The following is a 27,007-nucleotide window of genomic DNA, read 5'->3' on the forward strand; positions in this document are numbered from 1 at the left end:
AATAATCAATGTAACCATTTGACTGTAATTTTCTATTTTTTCTTTCTTTCTTTTTGGTTTTGGTGTTTTATTTTGTTTTTTTAAATTCAACTTAAGATCTCACTATGTATTCCAGGCTGGCCTTGAACTCATTATATAGCCTAGGCTTGAATTTGCAGCAATCCCCCTGCCTCAGCCTCCCAGAGAAGTGTTATTCCAGGTGTGGCCCATCACAGCTAGTTTAGGAACACACCTGTGCCAAGTGGGGCGCTCCTGTAGTATATACCCTGCCTCTTCACCTGCCATCCTGTGGGCTGTGGATGCAGCAGCACTGCTGTGTGTTCTTATTGGCATGGGGATGGGGATGTTCTCTCCTCCACCTGGGAGACTGGCCCTGGTGCACCAACCACTGCTCTAGAGTTGGGGCTGCCCAAAGGCTCTGCTCCCTGTCTGAGTCTCTCCCAGGCAGAGGAGCTTTCCCTCAGAGGGGGATGCCCCAGCTGACATCTGGACCAGAGCCCTTGCTCTGGAGCCCCTGGAATTGTAGCTGGGTTCTGGGTATCTGTGAAGAGGCTCTGACATGTCCCATTCATTCATGCCCTCATTCACTCACTGGCCCAGGGATAACCCTCCAGAGCATTTCTGGCTGGGTCCCTGGCTTTCCCTCCCTAGCACCAAAAGGCAGATTAAGTGGTTCCCTTGGGGGTGGGGTAGGGAGTGGCCTCAGCAGGGGTATCCATGGCTCTGTGTACGTCCCTGTCCACCCTCACCCCTCCTGATGAGATCCCAAAATGCGACTTTCAGGCTTGTCGCCCAGCGTGTCCTATGTGTTCCAAAAACGGAAGTCATCCCAGGTGCCAGACCCCAAAACTAGCCGCTGTCACAAACCCAGCTTTCCCGGTGAGCACTCTGGCGCCGGAGATGGGCACACGAGGCCCGCATGCAGAATCTGGGGTGTAGAGATCGTGGCCCTGCCTGGCCCTGGCCCGTTCCTTCCTCCAGCGGCCTGGAGGCCCCAGTCTGAGAGAGGGAGGCAGGACGGCGGCGGCAGGACCCCGGGGGCGCCGGGACGCTGGGCACAGCTGCACCTCGCCCGGCCGCCAGAAACCCTGCCTCGAGGGGGTGGGGACCGGGCGGCGCCGCCCCCAGGGCGGGCAGAGTGCGTGGCAGCCACTGCCGGCCCCGTTGCGAAGTTTCCAGTCCTGCGAGGCCCGCCGCGCCCGCTGATCGTCCCCAGCCCCTGGCCATGCAAGTCCTGCTGCTCCTGGCCCATCTGGGCTCGCTGCTCCTGGCGGACGCGAAGGGCGACGCCAAGCCCGAGGGTGAGCGCGCAGCAGGGCGAAAGGCGGCCTCGCTGAGGACCCCTGGGTTCCCTAGGCCTGGGCTGGGGTGGGTGGTGCTGGGATCCGCCCATTTGTCCTTTTACTCCTGAGGACTTGGAGAAATCACTTCCCCTCTTGGGGCCGCAGTTCCCACATCCGTGCAGTGGGCAGGAGAGGGTGACATCCAAGTCCCGTTCAGTGCCGGGAGGAACTCATAATGATAGTGCTGGGGGTGCTGAGGGTTGGTGCTGGCCTTGGCCACTATTTGTGGGCCACTTGCGGTGACCACAGGTCAGCTGAGTGCCATCGCCACTCTGGGAGCCTTGTCCTTCCTTTACCCCTGTTTGGTAGCCCGGCCAACTGAGGCTCCATGGTCGATTCATGGAACAGGGTCTCCCCACCATGTGTCTGATTCCAGAGCTACTGGGGCTCACCGTGTAGGGGTGCAGGGCTTTGGGGTGGGGTAGGGAGGAAGGTTTGTGCAGTAGTAGGAACTTTCACTGTGTCCTTTGCGAAATGCCTGCCACGCAAGTCTCCTCTCCAGTTCACGTGTGAGGAAACTGAGGCTCAGACAGGTGAAGCAGCTGCCCAGGTCTGTCTGGCTGTGAAGTGGTTGGTCCTTGTTCTGCAGGACTCCCTGTCTAGTGCTCGTTCCAGTGCTCCCTGGCCTGGGCCACCTCCCGGGCTGCCTGCGGGGCACCGAGAGCCCAGGGAGGTGGAGAGAAACTGTACCATGTGGGCAAAGCCAAGCCAAGCTGGGCACACCTTGATGGCACCCCGTTCCACTTGGCCTACTGTCCAGAGAACCCGGAAGCCAGGGTGGTGGAACCGGCCGGGAAGGGGATGGGAACCACTGTGTCTTGGACACCTCCTTTCCATCAGGCTCTACCCAGAGCCAGTACCTCCTGGTGGCAGAGTCATTGTGCTTAATCTCCACCAGGCTGAGTCCCAGCTTGCATACCAGGGCCGTAATATCTCACTCCTAGAATGCTGGAGGATGCCAGGGCCATTAATGGGCCTTGCAATGGGCGTTTCCTCCCCTCCCAGTGCCCAGCCTGGCACTAAGACAGGTCAGAGAGATCAGTGAGAAAGATGCCGAGCACAGGGCTAGGTAGAATCTTGTGCAAAGGGCCTGCACCCTGGCCCAGTCTGCTCCCTGGCCAGGAGCTAGCAGCCCTATAATAGCCTCTGTTTTTTTCTGGGCCTCACTTCCCCTGCTTCCGCTGATGGGCCCCCTCCACCCAGACCATCCCACGAGAGAAACTGCAGCTGCCCACGATGAAGCCCAGAGAGGTGAGTGAGAGGTGGGCCGAGTGATGACGGGGCTCTTCGCTTCCTGACCCCAGCGGGGGGACAGGAGGAGGGCAGAGAGGATACAGGATGGCCCTCCCCGCAGCTCTCCTGGTGCAGGAGGGCAGGACTCAGGATGTGGCCCAGGTAATTGGGACACCTGTTGTCAGATGCCAGCAGGAGGATGCATAGGAGACAGGGTGCTACTGGGGGCCACTTTGCTTCCCTTGCCCTATTTAGACTTTTTTTCCATGCTGTGGATCCAACCTAGGGCCTGGTTTGTGCTAGGCAATTGCTCCACCACTGAGCTACAGCCCCAGCCCCATTTGTTTATTTATATCTATTTTTGGTCTGTTGAGACAGAGTCTTGATAAGTAGCCCAGGCTGGCCTCGAACTTGCAATGATCCTCCTGGCTCAGCCTCCCAAGTGCTGGGATCACAGCCGTACGCCACCACACCTGGTGGTTTTTACTTTTAAGGGTTGCCAGTCAGGGGGACATAGAGCTCCCTGTGCAGTTAGACACCTAGTCTGAAGGGGGAGCAACCCCTTCTGCTCCCTGTGTCATAGGGAGGAGGCCTTGCCCTGCCCTGGAGGAGCCTCCACACTAACACAGGAGGCGGGTGAAAGTGTTCAACCCAGCAGCATGCTGTTCTGGGAGATCCCAACCAGGGCTTCAGTTCAAGCCTGGGGCCAGGGGTGGGGAAGGCAAGGGTGGTGGGAGGGAATGTAGTCCCACCTCGGCGAGCCTGATGTGCCTTGACCCAGCCTAAGACAAGGCCACAGGCTGACCACCTCTCCCAGGGCTGGGCTGGGCTGGTGCTGCCGGGGAAGAGGGCAATCCATGAGTCCCAGTGAATTAGGGCTGGGGGCTCGGCCATCTCCGGAGGACTCCAGGGATTCTGTGCCTTGGGGAGCTTCTCCCTCCCTCCTGCACTTTGTCCACGTCTCTCACCGAAACCTCAGGTGCTGTTATTATCCTCTTGAGCCTCTTAGTACAGATGAGGAAACTGAGGCCCAGGGAGGGTAAAACAGGGTCTCGCTGTGTAGTACAGGCTGGGCTTGAACTTGCAATCCTCCTGCCTCAGCCTTCCAAGTGGTGGGGCATGTGACAGCACACTGGGCTCAGCCATCTTTCCTCACCACTGTACTCTGCAGGGTCGAGTTTGTCTCTGCTGGCCTGCATCACCGGCTGGGTTGGTCTGGGGAAGTCTGTGCTGGGTTTGGGCAGCAGGTGAGGAGGGCCGAGTTCTCTGGCTGCCAGGTCCACGGGGCCTGGCCTGACTCGCAGCGGTGGCTGAGAGAACAGGGCACAGGCGGGCGGCCCGGGTGCCGAATCCTCGCACCACGCAGTTACCCAGAGCTGTGGCTGGACCTACTGCAGATCAGGAAAGGCCTCCCGGAGTGCCTGCATGGGGCACTCCCTGTCGGAGGCCCGAGAGATGTCTGCAGCCACTTGCTGGTAGGAATCTGGTGTGTTGGGCTCTCAGGCAGAAAGACAGTGAGGTTCAGCGCCTGCATGATGGGACTGGCACTTGCTCTTTCCCCTCTCAATCCATGGTCTGAGAAGCATCACCTGCAGCCAGGCGTGGTAGCATTTGCCTGTAATCCCAGCACTTGGGAGGCTGAGGCAGGAGCATCACATGAGTTCAGGCGAGCCTGGGCTACATAGTGAATTCCAGGCCAGCCTGAACTGCACAGCAAGAGCCTGTCTTAAAACAAGAACATCAAGAATAGCCCAAAAAAAGCATCACTTCCCTTGTAGACCGTAAATGTTAATGTCACCCTTGCTCAAATCAGCTCCCCGGCCTTGCTCTTTGAGGTCAGACAGTGCACTGGGCCCTGGTCACACTGGGTCTCAGCCAGGGAGGTGGTGGTGGTGGGTTAAAGATGAGGCTCTGGCATGGCGAAGGGAGAAGGAACAGCTTTGCACCAGTGCATCACCTGCTGGGCATCTGAGGGCCCAGCTACAGGGATGAGAGGAAGGAGGGCCTCCCGGAGGAGGTGGACTGAGAGTCTCCTTAGGGAAGGCGGGGACATCACAGAGAGGCCAAGGGCATGTGGGGAGCAGCTGAGTGACAGGGCAGTTTCCTGGGGTGTTAAGGGTTGGTGCCAGGTCCTTGGGGAGGGTGTGCCCTGAGCTCTTGCTCACCCCTGCCTCTGAGCCAGCGACACAAATGTGGCCACATGTGGCCAATCACAGACCTGGGAGACCTGGGCCTGGGAATCTGGACTTCAGACATTCTGGGCAATGGTGATATATGGCTGATATTCCCATCATGGGATCCTAGGCCAGGGGCATGAGCACTGTATGGCCCGGGGGACTGGGATTTGTTCGGGCCCGGGCAGCAGCTGGTACCAAGCAAGAAAACAGGGAAGGGACAGGCTGAGGAGGAGGGTGGTGGGTGTGTAGGCAGGGTCTGGCATGGCTGAGGGCTTCCCCCCACCCAGCCAGTGGTTTCCTTGGACAGAGAAGGGCCCTGGAGCAGATGGCCTGGCCACCATCCCAGGCCCAGGCAGTGCACACAGTCAGGTCAGGCTGCGACTTTGAGCCGGGCTGCTTGTGTCCAAACCCTGATGCTGCCACTTCCTGGCTCCTGGGGCAAGTTGCAGGCCATCCCTGAGCCTAACTGCAGAGTGGGGCCCGTGTCTACACTGCTCGGGACAGCATGTGGCATGCACAGAGTGAAAGACTCTTACTGAAAGCAGGAACCTGCGACAGGAGCCTGAGATGCATCATGGCAGGCTCCCTTCCCCCTCCCCTGCCGCCTAGTTAGGGAGCCTGTTCCCAGGGAGCAAGAGTCCAGAATATTCCTCCCTCTCTCTCCCCCCGCCCCCACACGCACGCTGGCTTTTCCCACCCGTGAAATGTGACACTCTTCCGGTCCCCAGCAGCCCTCTTTGGGCCTCTGAGCTAGTTGCTGTACTTCTCCTCTCCTGGGGGGAGACTTAACCATCAAAGCAGGAGTTGGGGGAGCCCTTTCACAGTGTGAGCAGCCCCCTCTTCCCTGGATCCTGGGCTCAGGTAGTGGGACCCCCTGCACCTGTCTGCAGCACCCGCCCCTCCTGCCCCAGCACCCTGGACCCACCCCAACTGCTTCCTGCCAATTGCTGCCAGCCGCCTGGCACCCGCCGGCTCCCAGCCCTGTGGCCAGCAGCCTGTACCTCAGCATCTGCCAGCCCTGGCCAGCTGGGCTCCTTTGTCCTTCTAGCAAGACTCCAGACTTCCTGTGGTGGAGGGAGGGGCTCTACCCGCCTGCCATTGGCCTGGCCGCTGAGGGAACTGGGATTCACATGGAGAAACCATAATGAGGCCTTAAAGTGGCTCCTCTCTCTAGGCTGGAGAAGACAAAAATCTGACAAGGCTTCAGAGACCGTGGTGGAGAAGGGCATCATTGTCACTTGTCCTGGGAGCTGAAGGACCATCAAAGAAAGGGACAGAGGGAGCCGTGGTAGGAGGAGGAAAGGAGCCCAGGGGCCCATAGTCCATCGCCCGCCGGACGAGGCCTTGAATGCCAGGCGAGGCGTCCTGCTCTCAGCGGACAGCACCAGTGGCAGCCCTTAGCATGTACCAGGCATCCCAGCCAGGGCTGTACATGCCAGGCTCATTTAGCCAGCAGGCGGTAGGTGCTGTCACCATCTCTACTTTCCAATGGGGAAACTGAGTCTCAGAGAGCTGCTGTCTCAGGAGTTGTCTGTCCAGTTCCATTTTCGAGGTGAAGCCCGGAGAGGTCCTTGCTCTGAAGGTCGAAGCAGCTGCCTCTGGTGACAGGCAGAGTGGAGGGAGATGTCAAGTCTATTCCGTTGGCACCGTCTGTAATGGGTCGACATGAAGATGCGTCCTGCTGGGCTTTGACTTCGAGCAGTGACTGCCGCTCCTCGCCACCTTGGCATCGAGTCCCACTCACCTTGCCCCCCTCTGCCCTCAGACAACCTGTTAGTCCTCACTGTGGCCACGAAGGAGACCGAGGGCTTCCGCCGCTTCAAGCGCTCAGCACAGTTCTTCAACTACAAGATCCAGGTGAGGGCTTGGGGAAGAGCCCTGTCCCGCCTTCCCATACTGCCAGGGCCCTGGGACAGACTTGGGGCCCGGGGCTGCCTGGGGAACGCTGAAGGCTGAGTGTGAGTGGGAACAAGGCAGGGTAGGGCATGAGGCTGTTCTGGGAGGCAAGCGAGAGGGACACAGGCTTCGTGTCCTCTGCGTGGCCCTCAGGGCTCAGCCTTGCGGGGTATCTTCCTCCACCCACCTGAGCCCTCTGATGCACCTCTGTCACAGTTTGGCAGAAAGCTTGAAAGAAGATGTATAGTTCATGCAAATAGCATTGAAGCAAAGGGCTGCTTCAGGAGAAGCTGGATCCAGGGTTACAGGGAGCATTGTGCTCAGAGGTGGTTGGGGAGCGGGACATTCTGATTGGCAGGCGTGGTCACATGGCCTCCAGGAAGCCCATCAGCCTCAGGAACCCCTGGGGCAGTGGGGCCAGACAAGCCAGGCAAGCAAGGTGCTCACTGCCCAGCAGAGGGGTGGAGGTGCAGCCGAGAAATACTCCCCTGAAAGCTGGTGGTAAGTGGCCTTTCTCTGCACTCTGCAGGCGCTGGGCCTGGGGGAGGACTGGGGTGTGGAGAGGGGGACTTCGGCGGGTGGAGGACAGAAGATCCGGCTGCTGAAGAAGGCGCTGGAGAAGCACGAGGACAAGGAGGACCTGGTCATTCTCTTCACAGACAGGTGGGTGGCGGGGACTTCCTGACCAGGGCCCTGTGGACTTCGGGATAGGAGGGTCACTTGAGCTAAGACTGCCTAGTGTTGGGGATCCATGGACCCCTGGATAAGGCCATCCCAGGTCTTATCCACTCTTGGGGAAAAGATGAGAGGGAATGACGTGCTAGCTCTGAGGGTGACAAGGACACGGTTATGGGGAGCATCTCTGCCCAGGGTCAGGATGGAGGCGCAGCAGGTGGTGCCTGAGACCCGGAGCAGATCCGTTCCCCGGATGGTGGCCCAGGCTGGTGTGGGAGGAGGCTCTCGTGGGGCGCCTCCACCCCTGTCCCCTCCTGCTGGTGGTCTGCCGTGACCCCTGCTCACCGGGCCCCGCCTGCCTCTCCCTTCTCTGGCTGAAGCTATGATGTGGTGTTTGCCTCGGGGCCCCGGGAGCTCCTGAAGAAGTTCCGGCAGGCGAGGAGCCGTGTGGTCTTCTCGGCGGAGGAGCTCATCTATCCCGACCGAAGGCTAGAGGCCAAGTACCCCATGGTCTCCGATGGCAAGAGGTTCCTGGGCTCTGGAGGTGAGAGGCCTACAGGGCGTGGGCCCCGGCCATCCCCCATGGGAGGGTCCCGCTTTCCTGACCGCCACCTGTACCTCAGTGGTGTCCTGCGGAGAGCCCTGAATGGAGCTGCAGGGTTCTCAGGCCCTGCGGGTGAGTTGTCCACATCTCATTCAGCAGCCACCCAGATGCACGGCCAAAATGTGGTCACCCCGATTCCGCCCTTGGCCTCTCCCACGGCTGGTCCCTCGTGAGTCATGTGACACCCTCCAAGCGAGCTCTCCAGTCTGCCCTTGTAGTTCTGCACATCCCCTTCCACCCTTGTCCCCTCCTGGTCTCTTCTCCACGCAGCAACCCAAGGGAGTCTTTAAAGGGTGCAGATTGCAGGATGTAGTGGGCACGCCTATAGTCGCAGCACTAGGGAGGCTGAGGCAGGAGGATTGGAAGTTTGAGGCCAGCCTGGGCTACATGGCAAGTTCAAGGCTGCCCTGGACTACAGCGTCTCAAAAATGAAAACAAACAAAAGGATGCAAGGGCTGGGGATTTAGCTCAGTGGTTCTGCTGCCTGCCTCGCAAGTGCAAGGTCCCAAGTTCAATCCCTGGTACCAAAAAAAAAACAACAAAAAACAAAACCCAAACAAAAGGATGCAAATCTGTACTCATGGCTCAGCCAGTTCCCATTGCTTGGAGAGGAGGGGAGATCAGCCCGGCAGCCATGGTCTCACTGGCCCAGCGAGCACAGCGCAGATGTTCTGGCCTGGGCCTTGGCCCTGGGGTCAGGGTGTCCTGTTTCTCCTCTCTTTGCCTCTTGTGTCTGCACAAGCCAGGGAGCCTGGTGAGCTTTTTCCGCTTACCAGGGCTCAGCATCCAGAATGCTCGGTGTGACCTTGGCCCTGCCTCTCTCCCATTATCGGGGCCAGGTTTCCCAGGTCACTGAGAGAAGGTGCTCCAAGCCTGGGCCCCACACCTCCACCCCCCAGGGCCCCCCAGTCCAATCTCTGGACCAAGCAGGCACAGTTTGCTGGGTGCCACTGATCTGGGGAACCTTCAGCCAGTGACATTAACTAGCTTGCATCCCGTTAACTAGCTTGCATCTTCTGAGAGGAGGCAGGGTTCGTGGCTAAAGGGGAGGGAGGGGAAGGAGCCTTGACTCAGCGGCCGGAAGCCAAGTGTCTGTCTTGGGGTCCCTGCCACCCTCCTCAGGCTTCATCGGCTATGCCCCCAACCTCAGCAAGCTGGTGGCCAAGTGGGAGGGCCAGGATAGCGACAGTGACCAGCTCTTTTACACCAAGATCTTCTTGGACCCGGAGAAGCGGGTAAGAGGGGGCGGGTGGGCCGAGAGGGGGCCTGGGGGATCCTGACTCTGGATCCAGCTGGCCAGGCTGCCCGGGGACAGTCCCCTGGGGCTGGAGCGCCTGGTTGTGTCGGTGTGCTGGGCGGCTGTAACTGACTACCACAAAAGGGGTGCAAGTGTGAGGTCGGATTCGTCAGGTCTCTGCCAGGATGACTGGGAGCTTGGAATAAAAGCAGTAAAGCGGCTGCTTTCTTACGGGGCTGCATGGAGGTCACGTGTACACAGAACAGTTACAGCGGCGACTGGCATGCAGCAAAGTGCTAATCAATGTTTGTAAAGTTACCATTGTGGTTGTCATTGTGGTGGTTGTTGTGGTTGGACCAGCTGCTGGGTTTCTTCCGGAGCTGGGGTTTCCCGGCTCTCTGAGTAAAGCCACTACATCAGGGAACCCCGGTGGCTTGGTGCCCGGCTGTCCGAGTGAGCATGGGCACGGCCCCCACGCTGGTGTGCCAGGCGTCCTGCCCACCAGGGCCGGGTCTCGCTGCAGCCCGGTGCCCTTGTTCCACCAGGAGCAGATCAACATCTCCCTGGACCACCGCTGCCGCATCTTCCAGAACCTGGACGGAGCCTTGGGTGAGTGGAGCGCCCCCTGCAGGAGGGGAGGGCTGGGAGGTGGGTGCTGGGGAGGGGGAGGAACGAGGATTCCAGGCAGGACTGAGCCCAGGGGACTGGAGGCGTCTCTCTGGTGGTTGTGCTGGGAGGTCACCCGCCTGGTCCCAGGTCCCACGCAGCAGGTCTCTCGAGGGAAGCCAGGAAAGGAACAGCTGGGGGCGGGGAGTGCACAGAGCATGAACTGGACTCTTGCCCTGCAGGATGCGTCCTTACGGATGGGCCCCTGTTGGCCATAGATCTTGCTGAGTGACCTCAAATACACACACACACACAGACAGACACGCACACGGACACACACACAGTGGGAAACCAACCAGAACCCTGATTGGTGATTTAACTTACGGAGTCCATTTTTTTTTTTTTTTTTTGGTACCGGGGATCAAACTCGGGTCCTCGCGCTTGCGCAGCAGGCAGCAAAACCACTGAGCTAAATCCCGGGCTTATGGAGTCCTTTTGATGAGAACTCTGGGTCCTCTCCCAGAGAAGAGCCACGGCACCCTTCCACTGCCTGTGGTTTCTGGGGGCTCTGACCTGGGTGGAGAAGTGGGGCCCAGGTCCCCTTCTGGGCGGTTCAGGACCTTGCACAGGGGTCCTTGTCATCTCCGTCCCCAGCATCCTCTCAGAAAGGCCCTGTGTGTCTCATGCCATCGGCAGCTTCCTGCCCATTTTCTTCTGTGCAGACTACGAGGGTCATGGCGGGGAGTCTGGGGACCCTGCTGTGGGACCCCATGCCAGGTGTCCTGGTGCCGTTGTGCATGTGGGAGCTGGGATGGTCTGGTCTTTGGCTCCCTCCCACCACCACTTCTGGCCCTAACACATCTCACACTCGGCTTGGGGGCCTGAAGAAGGGATTGTCCCCATTTTACAGATGGGGAAACTGAGGCCAGGGAGGAGAAGCACCTTCCCCAAGGCCGTGCCCTCCCCCACCTGTTGGGCCCCAGGCCTGGCCGCTGGGCGGACGTGGACAGGCTGTGCTTTCTGACCCCCAGATGAAGTTGTGCTCAAGTTTGAAATGGGCCACGTGAGAGCACGGAACCTGGCCTACGACACCCTCCCGGTCCTGATCCACGGCAACGGGCCCACCAAGGTAGGAGGGAGGGCCCAGCCCTGGGAGAGCTGAGGGGGCCAGAGCCCAGCACAACCCTTGCTGTCACCCCTCGCCGTGAGTCGCGTCTTCTCTCCCTCCCTCCCCTGGTGCTCCGTGCCCACCCTCCCTGCTGGACAGCAGGACGCATAAGAGCTTGGTGTCCCCTCCTGTCCCCACCTGGCCCGAGGCTGGGCTGCCAGAGCCATCACACACCCTCGTCCCAGGGTGCAGTTCTTTATTCGCTCAGGGAACATTTCTCGACTGCTTGCCCTGGGAGAGAAGGCGTGGTCAGCTAGGGGGATGTGGCCCCCACATTCCTGGCTCTGTGGAAGACATTGAGGGGCAGATCAGCTGCAGAGGGCCGGCCTCAGGGCCCTCTGCCGGGGTGGGGCCCGGGAACCTGCATCTTACAAATGCCCAAAGAGGAAGACGCACTAACTACAGCGCCTCGTGCTCCCTCTGCCCTCCCTTGGGCCACTCAGGGTGGGAGCGAGCTAGGTGCACCCGGGCTGGGCCGGGGAGGTTGTGGGCGGGACGGGTGGCCTGGTTCGCTCCCACCCTGTGTCTCCCGTCTCCCGACAGCTGCAGCTAAACTACCTGGGCAACTACATCCCGCACTTCTGGACCTTCGAGACGGGCTGCACTGTGTGTGACGAGGGTCTGCGCAGCCTGAAGGGCATCGGGGTGAGGCCCAGAGATAGAGGAGGCTGTGGGGGGCCGGGATGGCCTCTGGCTCTTGCTCACCTCCCTGTGTTAGCTTCTGCCTCCCTTGCCACCTCCCACTCCCTCCTGGCAGCCTTCATGGACCACTCAGGCGCTGGCTTCCCTCCAGATGACTGTGTTCTCTTCCTCCCCTGATCCTCTTCATCCCACGAGGCTTCGTCCTCAGCGCGCTGTCCACCAGGCCTTGCTCTGAGTCCGGCTGGTCCCAGTCGCTGGTGCCTGCACAACCCACGCGCTGGGTGCTCCCTGGCCCAGGCCCCAGTCCAACAGAGGCCACATGCTTTTTGTTTGTTAGTTTGTTTTGAGACGTAGTACAGGCTGGCTTCCAACCTGCCATCCCCTGCCTCAGCCTCCTGAGTGCTGGGATCACAGACAGGCACGCCCATGCCTGGCCATGGCCGCATATTTTTGCTTGTGGCCCTGCTCCCTGGGGCCACACCAAGGCTTGGTGACAGTGCATGGTGGGGCACAGCTGGACTCTTATGCCACCTCCTCACACAGGACGAAGCTCTGCCCATGGTCCTGGTTGGCGTTTTCATTGAGCAGCCCACGCCGTTCCTGTCTCTGTTCTTCCAGCGGCTCCTGCGCCTCCACTACCCCCGGAGTCGGATGCGGCTTTTCATTCACAGCCATGTGAGTGGCAGGCGCTGTGAGGATCCTCGGGTGGCTTGGGGCAGGTTCAGCTTGCTGAGGAGGCTAAAGCCTCTAAGGACCTGACTCATCCAGGCCTGTCTGGGATCAGCGGAAGTGGGTGGTGGGCCAGGTCCCCAAATGACCAGATGGCCCTGGGGTCAGACTGGCTGGCCTTCAATCCCAACAGTACTGGTTTTATTGCTGTGTGACCTTGGACCCATTCCCCAACCTCTCTATGTTTCCCGTTTCTCATCTATAAAATAAGGATAATGGTGGGTGTAGTAGCGGGAGGCTGAAGCAGGGGGACTGCAAGTTTGAAGTTAGTCTGGGCGACTTAGGGAAAACCTGACTCCAGAAACAAAAAGAACTGAAGATGTAGCTCAGTCGTAGACCACTCGCTAGCATAGGTGAGGCTATGGGTTGCATTCCCTGTGCTACAAAAAAAGTGGATGGGTAATAATTGTGCCACTGTGCCAGAATGGCAAGCACAGGATCCTGAGTTTGAGTCCCAGTACCAGTGCCAAGCACATAGAGTCACTGCAAGAGTTGCCCAGGTTAGCCTGTGCCATGCAGAGAGAAGTCCCTGGTATTTGGTTTGGTTTTGTTTTCCTTCAGTACTTTTTTTTTTTTTTGGTACCGGGGATCGACCTTGGGACCTTGTGGTTTTAGTTTTTGGTTTTTTTTGGTACTGGGGATCAGCTCAGGTCCTTGTGCTTGCGAGGCAGGCGGAACCACTGAGCCAAATCCCCTGCCCCTCCTTCAGTACTTTTTGGGCAATCAGGGAAGGTCCTGAGGCCACCTAGATTCAGCCCTCCGGCCCCTCCCTCCCAGCTCCCCTCCGGCCACAGGTCCTCCCTCTGGCCTCTCTTACCTGTCTGTCCAGCTGCGGTGCCAGCACACTCTTCAGAGCCTCCGTGTGTGCGAAGCTCTGGCTTCCTGAAAGTCCTTCAGCTGCTGCCCTGTCTGTAGCTCTCTCCCACAGCCCTTTTCTCAGTTTTTATTTTGAGGCAAGATCTCACTAAGTCACGCAGTTGCCCAGGCTGGGCTCAAACATGCAGTCCTCCTGCCTCAGCCTCCCAGAGTGCTGGGATTACGGGCCTGTGCCACCACACCCAGCTCCCTGCCTCTGTCACCAACATTCATTCCACCCGTGCATCGTGCCATCTGGAAACAGAGGGGACATAGGCCCTGCCCTGCAGACAGCAAGCCACCCACCCACGAATAGTGACTTTGTATAGAAAGAGACATGTCACAGGCCGCCTCTGAGGACCTACTGAGTGCTGCAGCTGACTCGATGCCTGCTTGCCGTGACCTGGAGGCAGGTGTGATTGTCTTCCCATTGTACAAGGGATGAAACGGAAGTGGAAATGGGTGAAAGGCCCGGTCCCAGGTCACAAGCTCATCGTGGGGCAGCCCAAGTCAGTCTGAACCTTGGGTTTGGGTCTACAGACCCCATGCCTCCACCCCAGGGGGCTTGGGAATGGGCTGTTGGTCGTCAAATCAAAGTCATCACCTGGTGCCAGGGACGGGCCTTCAGGGTAAAGGTGTGGAGACAGAAATGCAGGTGGAGGGAGCCGCCTGGCAGTGCCAGAGGGTGCTAGGGTCCCCGGGGTGGGCCCTGTTCCCTTGTCCTCATCCTGCCACCACCCCCAGGAGCAGCACCACAAGGCACAGGTGGAGCAGTTCCTGGCTGAGCACGGCGGTGAGTACCAGTCGGTGAAGCTGGTGGGCCCTGAGGTGCGGATGTCGAATGCCAACGCCAGGAACATGGGCGCGTGAGTCCTGGGCCGGGTCCTCTTCACTGTCATTGGTGGGCGGATGGGCTGTGATTCTTATTATCATTACCATTATTATTAGTGGTTTCGTGAGACAGGGCCTCGCTATGTAGCCCAGGCTGGCCTGGAACTAACGGTGATCCTCCTGCCTCAGCTTCCATGTGTGCTGTCATGCCTGGCTTGTTTTGCTTTTAATAAAAGAAGAAATCAGCTGGGTGTAGTGGTGCATGCCTATAATCCCGGAACTCTGGAGGCTGAGGCAAGAGGATTGCAGTAAGTTCAAGGCCAGCCCAGAATACATAGCAAGAACAACAAAAAAAACAAAGCAAAAAAGGGGCAAAGACAGAAGTAATTTGTGTTGATTGTGGAAGAATCAGATCAGAGGCTGGCAGCTTCCTGTGAAGGATTAGGGGTAACTCCAGGTGCATAAGGGCTTCTTGGGCCGCCCTTGTACCCCAGTGGCTCCAGAGGACACATAATGAATGAGTGCAACTGTCTTCCACCATGATTGTGTTTATGGACAATGAAATTTGACTTCCTTATAATCTTCATATATTCTTTTGATTTTTTTCTCCCAGTCATTCAAAACCAGAAAACTACTCTTAGCCCACGAGCAGTACAAAACCAGGCAGTGGCCTAGTGTGGTGGCATGAATTTAAAGCCGGCTTAGGCTCCATACTGACTTCAAGGCCAGCCTGAACTACATAGTGAGAACCTGTCTCAAAAAACAAAACCAGAAAACAGGCAGTGGGAAGATTTGGATCAGGGACCATAGTTTGCTGAGCCCTGGGCCAGGTGAACAAAAAGGACACACATTTGCTGTTGCTGTTGTTTTTGTGGTTCTAGGGATGGAACCCAGGCTTTTGTGAATGCTAAGCAAGGGCTCCACCGCTGAGCTACATCCCAACCCTCTTTTTTTTTGGTACCAGGAAATCGAACTTGGGTCCTTGCACTTGCACAGCAGGTGGTGAAACCACTGAGCTAAATCCCCAGCCTTCTTCTTTTTTTTTTTTGGTCAGCCTGTGGATTGAACCCAGGGCCTTTGCACTGAGCAATATTCCTAGCCCCTTTTTAAAATTTATTTATTTATTTTGAGACAGGATCTCACTAAGTAAGTTGGGCTCGAACCACTGCGCCTGGCCCAGCCCTCATCATTTTTCAGGCTTTTGGTACAAGTTACCAAGTTGGCCTCCAGACAAGCTCGAGCACCCCCACCCCGCAGCGGAGGGCCTGTCTGGCAGGCTGTGCTCCCCCAGGACTGTCACGATGGCACTCGCCACAGCCCAGCTGTGGGTCTCCGCATTGGGAGGGACCCTCAGGGTGGCTGGAGCCATTGCTGCAGCCCCGGATCACTGACCTCTCGCCTGATGCCGTGCAGAGACCTGTGCCGGCAGGAGCAGACCTGCACCTACTACTTCAGTGTGGACGCCGATGTGGCCCTGACCGAGCCCGATAGCCTGAGGCTGCTGATCGAGCAGAACAAGTGAGTCTTGGGAGGCCACAGACCTGGCAGCGCTGGGCATAGGCCAGGCAAGGGGAGCCCCTCACCCTGCTCCTCCTCCGCCTGCCCTGGGGCCTGGGCTTTGGTCCCAGTTGCCCCCTCCTGGTCCCCATCCCTGGTCGGTTCTGCCTCCTGCCCCCACTGAGGCGCCCCTTCCTCAGGAACGTCATTGCCCCGCTCATGATGCGCCCCGGGAGGCTGTGGTCAAATTTTTGGGGGGCGCTGAGTGCGGACGGCTACTACGCTCGCTCGGAGGACTACGTAGACATCGTGCATGGGCGACGTGTGTGAGTAGCCACGTGGCAGGGCACCTCAGCTCCAGCTGCTCCCCGCCCAGAGTTCCTGTGCTGGGTGCCCTCAGATTGCAGTTGTGCCGGGTGTGGTGGTTCCCACCTGTAATCCCAGCACTCAGTAGGCTGAGGCAGGGGGATCACTGTGGGTCGGGGGCCAGCCTGAACTAGAGTGAGTCCCTGTCTCAAAACCCAAACCAAAGCAAAAAAATTGCTGTAGAACCTCAAGCAAGAAAGACTGCAGTCAGACACACAGAAGGACTTCCTGACAGCTGTCCCGGGCTCGTGTGCACAGAGTAGGGGCTTCAGGTGGCTCTGTCATGCTGTCCCAGCCTGTGACCCCCACACCTTTGGTCCAGGAGCCAGACTTCTGGCCTGTGACTCCTCCCCACTCCCCAGTGACCCTTTTCTTCCTCTGCCCCCTCCCAGCGGCATCTGGAATGTGCCCTACATCTCCAACATCTACTTGATCAAGGGCAGCGCCCTGCGGGCGGAGCTGCAGCACACGGACCTGTTCCACCACAGGAAGCTGGACCCTGACATGGCTTTCTGCGCCAACATCCGGCAGCAGGTCAGCGAGTGGCATGGGGAGGTGGGCCGCCTTGTCACTTAGGCCCGGGAGCTTCTTTTTTGTTGTTTTTTGAGACAGGGTCTCGCTATGTAGTTCAGCCTCCCTCGAACTCCTGGCAGTCCTCCTGCCTCAGCCTCCCCATACTGGGGTCACAGGCACGTGCCACCATGCCCAGCTCACAGTCCTTTCCTTTTATTTATTTTTAAAATTTAATTAATTAATTAATTAATTTATTTGGTATCGGGGATGGAACTCGGGTCCTTGCGCTTGTGCAGCAGGCGACAAAACCACTGAGCTAAATCCCCGGCTCAGGAAGTCTTGTTCCATCCCCAGTGCTGGGCCCAGGCCAGGTGCCGGGGACACAGGCAACCCCCACTCATGGGCCGCTAATCTTGTGAACATAGCCTAGCAGGTGCAGCAGGCTGACTCTGTCCCGGGGTGTGCAGGGGGACATGGTGGGGAGCCCTTCTCCTATCAGGCCTGCTCTCCCCAGGAGGTGTTCATGTTTTTGACCAACCGGCACAGCTTTGGCCACCTGCTGTCCCTGGACAGCTACCAGACCACCCACCTCCACAACGACCTCTGGGAGGTCTTCAGCAACCCGGAGGTGAGGCCCGGCGGGCGGGGAGGGCCTGGGCAGGGAAGGACTCCTGTGACCTGGGGCCAGAGGCGCCTCCTTGGTCTGCAGGCACCTGCTTCCCCCTTTTTACACCTCAGGGACTCAGTAGCCAGCGCAGGATTTGGGTCAGGAGGGAGACAGTGCCATCTAATGGAAGAGGGGGCAGGTGTCAGGGCTGGTGGCCCAGATCTGCCCAGCTCAGCTGTGACTTAGTCCTCTCAACTTCTGGGGCCTCTGTTATCTTAGCTCTGACAGTTGTGCCCTCCCAGCCTGCCTTGTCCCTGAGGGTGTCATGATGATCAGAGGAGACTGTTGTGACAGTGACCCTGGATACTGGGAGCTTGTGGCTGGCAGGGGCATTTGCACATACTGTACCTGCGCGCAACCGTGTGTATGTAGATGCACACATGCGCACACATGTGCAGGAGCCCGAACGGGCACAGAGCTACCTGTCCTGGGTGTACACGTCCCCGGGGTGCTGTGGGGAGACCCTTCGGGAGCCTCTGCGGGTGGACACATGGCGAGCCCCATTCCTTCCCCTTCCCGAAGGACTGGAAGGAGAAATACATCCACGAAAACTACACCAAGGCCCTGGCAGGGAAGCTGGTGGAGACGGTAAGGGTGTCTGTGGCCTGGGAACAAAACTATCAGCTCACACCCTGTACCTGCTGCGGTGGATGGGACGGCGGGGCCCTGACAGTGGCCACCCTGGGAGCAACCCTTTCTAGCTGCCCTGGCAGTGCTGCAGCTGCAGCCAGAGGAACGGGTGGCAGGATGTCCCTCTCCCTCCACTGGCCCTTTCTGCCTGGAGCCTGTGGAGGGAAATGTCCCCAAATGTGGCCTGGCTGTGGCCGGTGGCCCCCAGGCCTGGAGTAAGAAGTGGCAGACATTCGGAGCCCCGTGGCGGGTTCTGCCTCCCAGGGGATGTGGTGGTGCTGCCCTGGACCCCGTGCCTGAGTCCTGCTCTCTCCAGCCTTGCCCCGATGTCTACTGGTTCCCCATCTTCACGGAGGTGGCCTGTGACGAGCTGGTGCAGGAGATGGAGCACTTTGGCCAGTGGTCCCTTGGCGACAACAAGGTAGGGCCACCCCACCACCCATGCCCCCTTGCTGGACTCTCCCAGCCCGATTCCAGTCTCTCTGGGACTGTGGACTTGGGAGTACTGGCTGACCTATTCTCTCTCCATCATCCTCACCCCACCCCACCCCTTCCTTCTATCCTTCCATTCGCCCAACCATTCATCCCTCCTTCTCCAGTCTATCCTTCCTTCCGGGTTGCTGTTAGTGTGGTTGGATTTCTGCCCCTGGGTGCGTGGAATGGGCACATGTGGCATGAGGGGCATTGGCGTGTGATCTCAGGTCCAAGTTCAGCAGACACCGGATGCAGGGCCTGGTGGACCGAGAGGCTCTGTGTTACCAGAAGCAGGAAGCTCATTGTGGGAGGTTCAGGCAGCCTCTTTTTCCTCCCTGGTGCTGGGGATGGAACCCAGGGCCTCATTCATGCTAGGAAAGAGCTCCACTTCCAGGCTACATCCCCAGCCCTTTTTATTTACTCATTTTATGAGCCATGGTCTTCCTGGCTTCACATTTCTCATCCTCCTGCCTCAGCCTCCTGAGTAGCTGAGATTGCAGGTGTGTGCCACCGTGCCTGGCTTCTGGTACCTACTTAGTCCACTTGCCTTGGTGTCTGGGCCACACAGAGCCTGCTGGGTTAGCTCAGGCAGTCTGAACTCTGGCTAACCCTGATGCTCCGGTGCCACGGCCAGCCACAGACCCCAGGGCCTGGGCCAATTGTGCCCTACTGCTGTGTGACAAGTGACCACAAGCTTAGTGGCTTTAACACAACACCTATTTATTTATTTTCCAGTGCTGCAGACTGAACCCAGGGCTTTCACACTGAGCTACATTCCCAGCCCTTTTTTATTTTGACACAGGGTCTGGCTTAGTTGCTAAGTTGCCCAGGCTGGGCTTGAACTTGAGATCCTCCTGCCTTGGCCTCCCAGAGTACTGGGATTACAGGTTTGCACCACCAGGCTGGCCTACAACACTTGTTCACGCCTTAGCTGGATCCTCTGGTCCTCTTACAAAGCTGTGTCCAGGGGCAGCTGGGCTCGGGTCTCCTCTGAGGTTTGGGTCCCTTTCGAAGCTCATGTGGTTGGTGACAGGATTCCCTTTCCTGCTGCTGGAGTACGTATGGCAGCTGGCCTCTTCCATGCCAGTGTGACACATGGCCTCTCGCTCCTGGACCGTCTTAAAGGCTGTACTGTGCCCAGGCCAGCCTCCTCCTGATTAACCCAAGTTCGCCTGACTGGCATCTGCAGCTCCTCCCCTTTTGCCTCCTACTGTCATGCAGTCCCATCCTGTCCCCGGGTTGGGGGCGTATGAGGCAGAGCCTGCGTGCCAGGCACAGGAATCTGGGGCCTGTGTCAGTACTCACTGCGGTCACTTGCAGGACAACCGCATCCAGGGTGGCTATGAAAACGTACCGACCATCGACATCCACATGAACCAGATCAGCTTTGAGCGGGAGTGGCACAAGTTCCTGGTGGAGTACATCGCGCCCTTGACAGAGAAGCTGTACCCCGGCTACTACACCAGGGTGGGGGCCTGGGGTGCAGCCTGGACCAGGGTGGGGTAGGGCATCTGGGAGGGGCGGGCCATCCCAGCTTTGGGGAGAGGCCGGACACTGGGTGTGGGGAGGTGGGACCTTGGGGCACCCTGGGGTCTCATAAGGACACTACCTTTGTCTCTGAATTCACTCCTCTTTTTTCCAGTTTTTTGGGGTCTTTTTGTAATTCAGGATGGCCTGGAACTCACTATGTAGCTCAGGCTGGCCTCGAACTCATAGCAACCCTCCTGCCTCAGCCTCCTGAGTGCTGAGATTATAGACACGCACCAGGACACCCACCTAGTTTTACTTTTTTGGGGAATCTCCATACTGATCTCCACAGTGGTTGTACTAGTTTACAGTCCCACCAGTAGTGTGAAAGGTTCCTTTTCCTCACAGACTCAACAGCACTTGTTATTATTTGACTACTATTATTATTAGTATTTTTTGGTGTTTTTGAGCCAGGGTCCTGCTATGTAGGCCAAGCTGCCCTCAAATTTGTGATGATCCTCCTGCCTCAGCCTCCTGAGTGCTGGGATTACAGGTGCCCACCACCACACCCTGCTATTATTAGATTTCTTTTTTTTTTTTTGTACCGGGGATCAAACTCGGGACCTTGTGTTTTCGAGGCAGGTGACGGAACCTCTGAACTAAATCCCTAGCCCTTGATTTCTTTTTTAAAAATTTTTATTTGATTTCTTGATGACGGTCATTCTTTCTGCTCCCCCTTTTGAATCCTTCCTCCATGTCCCTAAACCTAGGCCTCCGTGGCTCCTGCACCAGCCCCCCACCAAGCCTTGGGGCAGCTGGCCTACATGCGCATTCTTCCCTCAGTTGTCCCTCCGCTGTGCTGTGTCCCCGGCTCTGTCACTCTCTGGCTGGCTCCGTTCTGTCCCTGCTCATGTGCTTTCTCCAGACCCCTGCTCTGGCCGTGCCGGTGCCTCCTCTCAGGGAAGCAGAGGCCTGGACGGCCACGACCCCAGGGGCTCATGAGGCCTGGATTCTTTCCCGCCTCCTGCCCTTTGGTTCCTTCCTTCCTTCCCTTCTCCGCTCTCTTTCCTTTCCTCCTCTTCTCCCCCCACTCCCTGTGTCCCTCCTCACTTCCTGCTTCCTGTGTCTTTTTATTGAGAATCTTCTCTGCCGGGCACTATTCCGGGCACCTGGGGACTCGGTTTCCCAGCTAATGGGTCAGGCCCTTGCAGCCCCGGCCTCTCCCACCCTCACCTGCCTCTCATCCCCGGCCCTCACAGGCCCAGTTCGACCTCGCCTTTGTTGTCCGCTACAAGCCAGACGAGCAGCCCTCGCTGATGCCACACCATGACGCCTCCACCTTCACTGTCAACATTGCCCTCAACCGAGTAGGGGAGGATTACGAGGTGAGTGGGGCCAGAGTGGTTGAGGCAGGGGAACCAGGGGACCCCAGGGCCCCAGAGCCAAAGAGGATGGGTACCAGGTGCGTGGTGGGGGCTTCCTGGGAGGGGTGGGCTCAGAGCGCCATTTGGCAGGAGGGAGGGGCTTTGGAGGTGACGTCGTGAGCCTTAGGAGGACTGGGACTGGATCCCTGTTCCCAGCTGTGCGGCCTCAGGCACATTTCTCAGCCTCCCTTTTGGCTCAAGTCTTGGGTGAAAACTGAGTGCTGTCCTGGAACTGTGAGAACAACAGAGGCCACAAGGCCATTGCCTGGTCCCCTCCTGTGGGAGGAAGAAGGACACTTCGGAAGCAGCAAGGGTGGTGTCGGCTGGGTGTGGGGCTGAGGCGGAGTGGGGAAACCAGGAAGACCTGGAGCGACGCCTGTGTCCGTTAGGGAGCGAGCGGGCCTTCGCCCACTCCTTAAGCTACTGTTTTGTTTTGTTGGTGGTGCTGGGGATGGAATCCAGGGCCTCACACATGCCAGCTAAATGCTCGGACACAGTCAAGCCTCACAGCTTAGTGCAGTCTCACCTCCATTTTACAGAAGAGTAAACTGAGGCTCAGGTTGGTCACAAAGTTAGTAGTGGGAAGAGTGGCGTCTGTCCAGGGCTGCCTGGCTCCAAGGCCAGAGCTCGCCATCCCTGCCTTTGCATGCTGTTGTCCCCGGCACCCTGTGGCTGTCCTTCCACAGGGCGTCTCCAGGGATACTGGCGCATGGGGCGGGGCAGGAGCATGGACGGCCCTGATGCTTCCTCTCTTCCTCTCTCCCAGGGCGGGGGCTGCCGGTTCCTGCGCTACAATTGCTCCGTCCAAGCCCCGAGGAAGGGCTGGGCTCTTATGCACCCCGGACGGCTCACACACTACCACGAGGGGCTCCCCACCACCAGGGGCACCCGCTACATCGCTGTCTCCTTTGTGGACCCCTAACTGGCTAAGCCCACCCCCTTGGACCTTTCCTTTGCTGACAACCACTGCCCAGCATTCCCCAGGGCCTCGGGGTCCCTGCCATTCTGGTGCAGCTTTTAGGTCCTTGATTTCCGTTGCCCTCAGAGCTGGAGCTGCCATTGTGGGGACTGAGCCAGGCCAGCGACACAGCAGCCTTGGGGCTGGGGCTTTTGTGGTGCTCCAAGCCCAGCCCCAGGGGGCACGAATCACTTTCATACTTTTAGTGACTTGTCTTCCCCTAAAACACCCAGCACCCTCTTCCTCCCATTCTTCTCTGGCCTCGACTTGAACAGACTTGAACAGGCTCCCCAAGTGCAAGGGGGAAGCCATGCCCCAGAGCTCCTCTGACACAGCGCCAGGCCCTCGGGATTCTGCCTCCAGCTTTGGGGCAACGCGGAGACCTGATGGGGTGCAGGTTTCTGCCCTGAGCCCTGGGCTGCCAAAGTCCCTTCTTCCAGGCCCCATCATGAGAAAAAACTTGTCCCTGGACTCAGAACTTCCCAGGGGACAGCGAAGGCATCGCTGCTCCAGCTCGGGGGAGGAGAGTGACAGGTCCCCATTGCACTGCGTCACTCTGTCCCAGTGCCTATGGGGGAAGAGGGACAGGCAGAAATGGGAGAGTTGTATTAAAGGTGTTCAAGCCACAGAGTGGAGGGTGCTTTGGGCTGGCGAGTATTCGTGTGTCTAGCAAGTGACGGGTGGGGGTGCTTAAGAAACCCTGATTTGGGCTGGGGATTTGGCTCAGTGGTTCTGGTGCCTGCCTTGCAAGCACAAGGTCCCAAGTTCGATCCCCGGTACACCCCCTCCCCCCCAAAAAATCAAGAAACCCTGATTTGCCAAGTGTGGTAGTGCATGCCTGTAATTCTTGCACTAGGGGAGCTGAGGCAGGAGGATTGCAGTAAGTTTGAGACCAGCCTGGACTACCTAGTGAACTCAAGACCAGCCTGGAATGCATAGTGAGACTGTCTCAAAAAACAAACAAACAAACAAACAGGGGAAAAGAAGAAGAGCCAGCCCTGATTGGTAGGAAAGGCTGTGGCAGCACACTCAGGTACTTTTGTTGCTCAGAGCCAGTGCCAGATGACCTCCGTGGCATTTGTTTATTCTGGAAACCGTTGCTGTGAGCCAGGCCCTGGCTGCTGCCTGGGGCACACTTCTTGCTGTCCAGACCTGCACTGGGTGTCAGCTCCGATCCGGAGCCCCCCAGACCACTCAGCCTGCAAACATCAACAGGGAGAACTCCTGGTGCTCTGGCACCCTGCTCTGTCTTCTGGTTACATCCGGGCATTTACTCATCCTAAAAGCTACTTCTGTCCACCTCCTGCAGGCTGAACATTTTACCATGTGAGGCACTTGGCACGCAGCACTTGGGGTAGGGGCTATTATTCCCTTTTTACACATGGGGAACAAGCTCAGAGAGACCAAGTCATTGACCTAAGAACCCAGCAAGTGAGTGATAGGGACAGGGATTTGAATAGGGTTTCAGGAATTGAAGCAATCTGATCCCTGTGTGAGGGTGATCCGTCTTCTGCCTAGAAAGGCGCACAGTGGAGGCTAAAGAAAAAGACAACAGAGAGTTGTATAATTTCAAAGTATGTGGGGGCCGCGAGATGAGTGCCTCAGAGTGGGCAAAGAGGAAGACCCTGAGCTAGCTAGCCAGCATTGGGTGCACCCAGTAAATGGAGGGCATCAGATGACTTAGGAGACAGCAGTAATTCTATGGTAATCCTATGTTGATGAGGATCTTCTGCTGATGAGGACCTTATGTTGATGAAGGTGGTAAGCAGAACCTTCTTACAATAGTAGGTGGGACAAGATAACAGGCTAATAAAGAATTTGTCCTTCCCCCAGGTGAAACCTTTCTTCTTTTTGATATCTGTTTTTTTGGGGGGGTACCAGGGATTGAATTTGGGACCTTGCACTTGTGAGGCAGGCTGCGGAACCACTGAGCTAAATCCCCGCCCCCTTTCTCCTTTTTTATCATGACTCAGTTCTCCAAGAACCAGGATGTCTTCTTCTGATGTACACTTGCCCTTGAGTGTCACATTATCAGGGGACCATGAGGCCTCAACTTGTGACCAGAGGCAAAATGGAGTTATGTTTCTGCATGACATATCTGGCCCACAGGCAAGGTGACATTGGCCTTGGAGAGCTATAATGGTACTTTAATTATGAAATAATTTTTTTCCCCCAAATTTAGGTAGAATGGCTCTTGACAGATCCCTGCCACCAGGCCACTGGTAACTAGCAGTGTGGGGAGGCAGGGACAAAAAGAACTAAATAGGGCTGGGGATTTAGCTCAGTAGCACCACACCTGCCTAGCAAGCACAAGGTCCTGAGTTTGATCCCCTGTACCAGGTGGGGATGAGGGGGAAGAAACTAAATGCACCTCACTGTGAGCTCTGATCATTGTCACAGTGATATAAGAACAAGTGGGAGAGGAGCAGAGGCCACTAGTCATCCAGCATAACCCAATGCTCTCAATTGAGAAGGATCTTGACCCCAAGGGGACATTTGGCCAGATCTGAAAGCAGTGTTGGTTGTGGTGGTCACCACTGGGGAGGGGGATGCTACTGGGGTCTAGCAGACAGAGGCCAGGGATGATCCTGAGCATCCTGCAGGGCCCAGGGCAGCCCTCCACCACCACCCAGAAAGGAGTCATCCAGCCCAAAAGGTACTGAGGCTGAGGAAACCCAATGTCACATAGGCTGGGCTTTGGATAGGGCAAGTTTCCAACAGGCAAAGAGGCGCTAGAGGCTCATGGTTGTGCCAGCTGGGAAGTCCAAGTGCGTGGTGCCCGTGTCTAATGAGGGGCTCCTTCCTGCACCTCTATATGGTGGCTGGAACCACTTGGTGAGCAGAGGGAGTGAGCTGGCTTGTATCTGTCTTCCTCCAGTTCCCTCACGGGAGTCTCCCCTTCAGGACCTCATCCAGCCCTTTTCTTAAAGGCCCCACCTATGAATGCCATTACTCTAAGACTTGGGAGTGAGTCTGCGACATCGGAAAGCATGGGTGACACATTCAAACCATTGCACCAGGCTAAGGAGAGTTGGGCATAACTTGGGAGACGACTGGAGTCATTTGAGGTTGGATGTTTGCTTTCTAAAGGTTTTTAAGTGTTTTGTTTTTCAAAATTGGCTCAAGATGAGTTCAAATAGCATAAATCTTCATTTCTCTTTCTTACTCCAAACTGCCCAGTTCCTCTTTCCAGAAGCCACCATGGCTAATCTTTTTCTTGGACATTTATAGTAGTCATTTTCCTGTCATTGGGATGAATTACTTGACACTTATACCTTAAAGGAGAAGTTTATTTAGCTCACAGTTGCCGATGGGTTCAGTCCATAGTAGACTGGCTCCAAAGCAGAAACAGTGCAAGGTAGAAGGGCCTGGCGGAGGAAAGCTGCTCAACGTAGGCAGCCAGGAAGCAGAGAGAGAGGGAAGGAGTCACCTTCAGTGACCTTCAGTGACACTCCTCTTCCAAACAGGCCCCGCCTCCTAATAGCACATTCAGCCATGAACTGAGTGTGGTCAATCCACTGAAGAGTATCACATCCCCCTGGGTCCAATCCACCCCCATAAGTCCTGACACTGAACATGGGAGACTTTTGGGAGACATTTTATTTATTTATTTATTTATTTATTTATTTATTGGGAACGGGGGTTCGAACTCCCAGTCCTTGCGCTTATGCAGCAGGTGGTGAAACCACTGAGCTAAATCCCCGGTCATGGGAGGCATTCTAGATCTAAACCATAACAAGGTTCTTGAGCTGGTGTGTGTGTGTATGTGTGTGTGTCAGAGTTTATTTTGTTTTTGTGGGGTGTGCTGGGGATTGAATTCAAGGCCTCGCCTTGAGCATGCTAACCACATGTTCTACCACTGAGCTATACCCTACCCTGGGGTTGTTAACTGTAAAACTTACCTTTTTCTGATGACAAGTGGAATTCATGACCAGGGCCTGAGCCAATGCTTGCAGGGAAGTTTAGAGAAGAGAGAATGGACAGGAAAGATGTTCAGAGAACCTTCAGGCTTCCACCTGACTTGGGCAAGATTCTGTTGGTGAAAGGAAATGGAATTCATGGTTCCTGCCCTCTGAGAGTCCCAGGGAGGCTGGAGATTATGAAGAAGAAAACAGTGGCAGTCTGAGACAGCTGGTAATTGAGGCCCTGGTAAATGCTACCTCCCAGGCTTGGTCACACCTGCAGGCAGAGTCTGGGTGTGGCCCCTCTGTCTATTCAGATAACAGGAGGCTCCCCTGAGGGTGGTGAGAGTCAGCTCCCTTTGACCCACTTCCCAGGACAGGCCCCAGAGCACTGATTTACCTTCTGAGGCTCTTTGGCTAGATTTTACCCTGGATTTGGGGCAGGGCTGTCACCAGGAAGCTGGGTCCTGTCACAGTGAGGGACTGACCCCTCACTTTCTTGGTCCTAGGTTCTTTGTGCCCTTGATGAATGAATGAAGTCAAGACACATAGGTGAGCCAGGCATGGTGGCACACACCTGTAATCCCAGCAGTTGGGAAGCTGAGGCAGGAGGATCGCTGTGAGTTCAAGGCCACCCTGGGCTACATAGTGAGTTTAAAGCCAGCCTGAAACTGAGTTACCCCTGGGGTTCAGGGAAGTAAGATAATTATCAGCAATGCTTATTAACATTTTACTTAAAAGTTACTTTGGAATTGCAGAATGTCTTCCTGTCCTTTTTGGATGGTCAGTGTTACTTCAGTGGCCTTATAGAGAAACTTATAGGAAAAATTTACAAAATATATTTTTTTGTAGTACTGGGGATTGAACTCAGAGCCTTCCCACTGAGCTACATCTCCAGCCCTTCTTTTGAGACAGGATCTTGATAAATTGCCAAGGCTGGGCTTGAACTTGTGATCCTCCTGCCTCAGCCTCCCAAGTGCTGGGATTGTAGGTGTGCTCCACTACACTAAGTCCTTAATTTAAACCAAGTCTCAGCCCAAGCCTGGAGGGTCTTTAAAGAACATTTCCTTTCCTGATATCACTGGGCTATAGGCTATGACAGCCAGGAGTGCT

General features: G+C 56.9%; 1 protein-coding gene across 3 annotated transcripts; it reads left to right on the forward strand.

The window, feature by feature from the left end:
* Positions 1 to 1,124: 1,124 nt before the first annotated feature.
* Plod1 (procollagen-lysine,2-oxoglutarate 5-dioxygenase 1) lies at positions 1,125 to 22,620 on the forward strand. Of its 3 annotated transcripts, none has more exons than XM_004863556.4 (20): positions 1,125 to 1,301; positions 2,487 to 2,594; positions 6,519 to 6,610; positions 7,179 to 7,312; positions 7,705 to 7,868; positions 9,051 to 9,163; positions 9,711 to 9,774; positions 10,803 to 10,900; positions 11,483 to 11,584; positions 12,125 to 12,256; positions 13,910 to 14,031; positions 15,410 to 15,514; positions 15,694 to 15,819; positions 16,252 to 16,393; positions 16,887 to 17,000; positions 17,562 to 17,627; positions 17,986 to 18,090; positions 19,464 to 19,610; positions 20,870 to 20,995; positions 21,801 to 22,620. In XM_004863556.4, exons 1-20 carry the CDS (start codon positions 1,226 to 1,228, stop codon positions 21,954 to 21,956), a joined length of 2,292 nt encoding a protein of 763 aa, XP_004863613.2. In that variant the 5' UTR covers positions 1,125 to 1,225; the 3' UTR covers positions 21,957 to 22,620. The 3 variants fall into 3 exon arrangements, with proteins under 3 accessions (XP_004863613.2, XP_012920616.2, XP_021099276.2); XM_013065162.3 differs by having other exon boundaries at positions 2,547 to 2,594; XM_021243617.2 differs by lacking the exon at positions 2,487 to 2,594.
* Positions 22,621 to 27,007: the final 4,387 nt, after the last annotated feature.

Source organism: Heterocephalus glaber, unplaced genomic scaffold, assembly GCF_053883595.1.
Source record: "Heterocephalus glaber isolate CG9 unplaced genomic scaffold, H.glaber_assembly_v1.0 deba00001447, whole genome shotgun sequence".
In the NCBI taxonomy this organism is placed as follows: Eukaryota; Metazoa; Chordata; class Mammalia; order Rodentia; family Bathyergidae; genus Heterocephalus; species Heterocephalus glaber.

Excerpts from the sequence above, each read along its gene's own strand:
- Plod1 (XM_004863556.4), top strand. The coding sequence starts at position 1,226 with ATGCAAGTCCTGCTGCTCCTGGCCCATCTGGGCTCGCTGCTCCTGGCG. Across the intron at positions 17,001-17,561 it reads AGGTCTTCAGCAACCCGGAG|GACTGGAAGGAGAAATACAT; the intron begins GTGAGGCCCGGC and ends CCCTTCCCGAAG. Across the intron at positions 17,628-17,985 it reads CAGGGAAGCTGGTGGAGACG|CCTTGCCCCGATGTCTACTG; the intron begins GTAAGGGTGTCT and ends TGCTCTCTCCAG.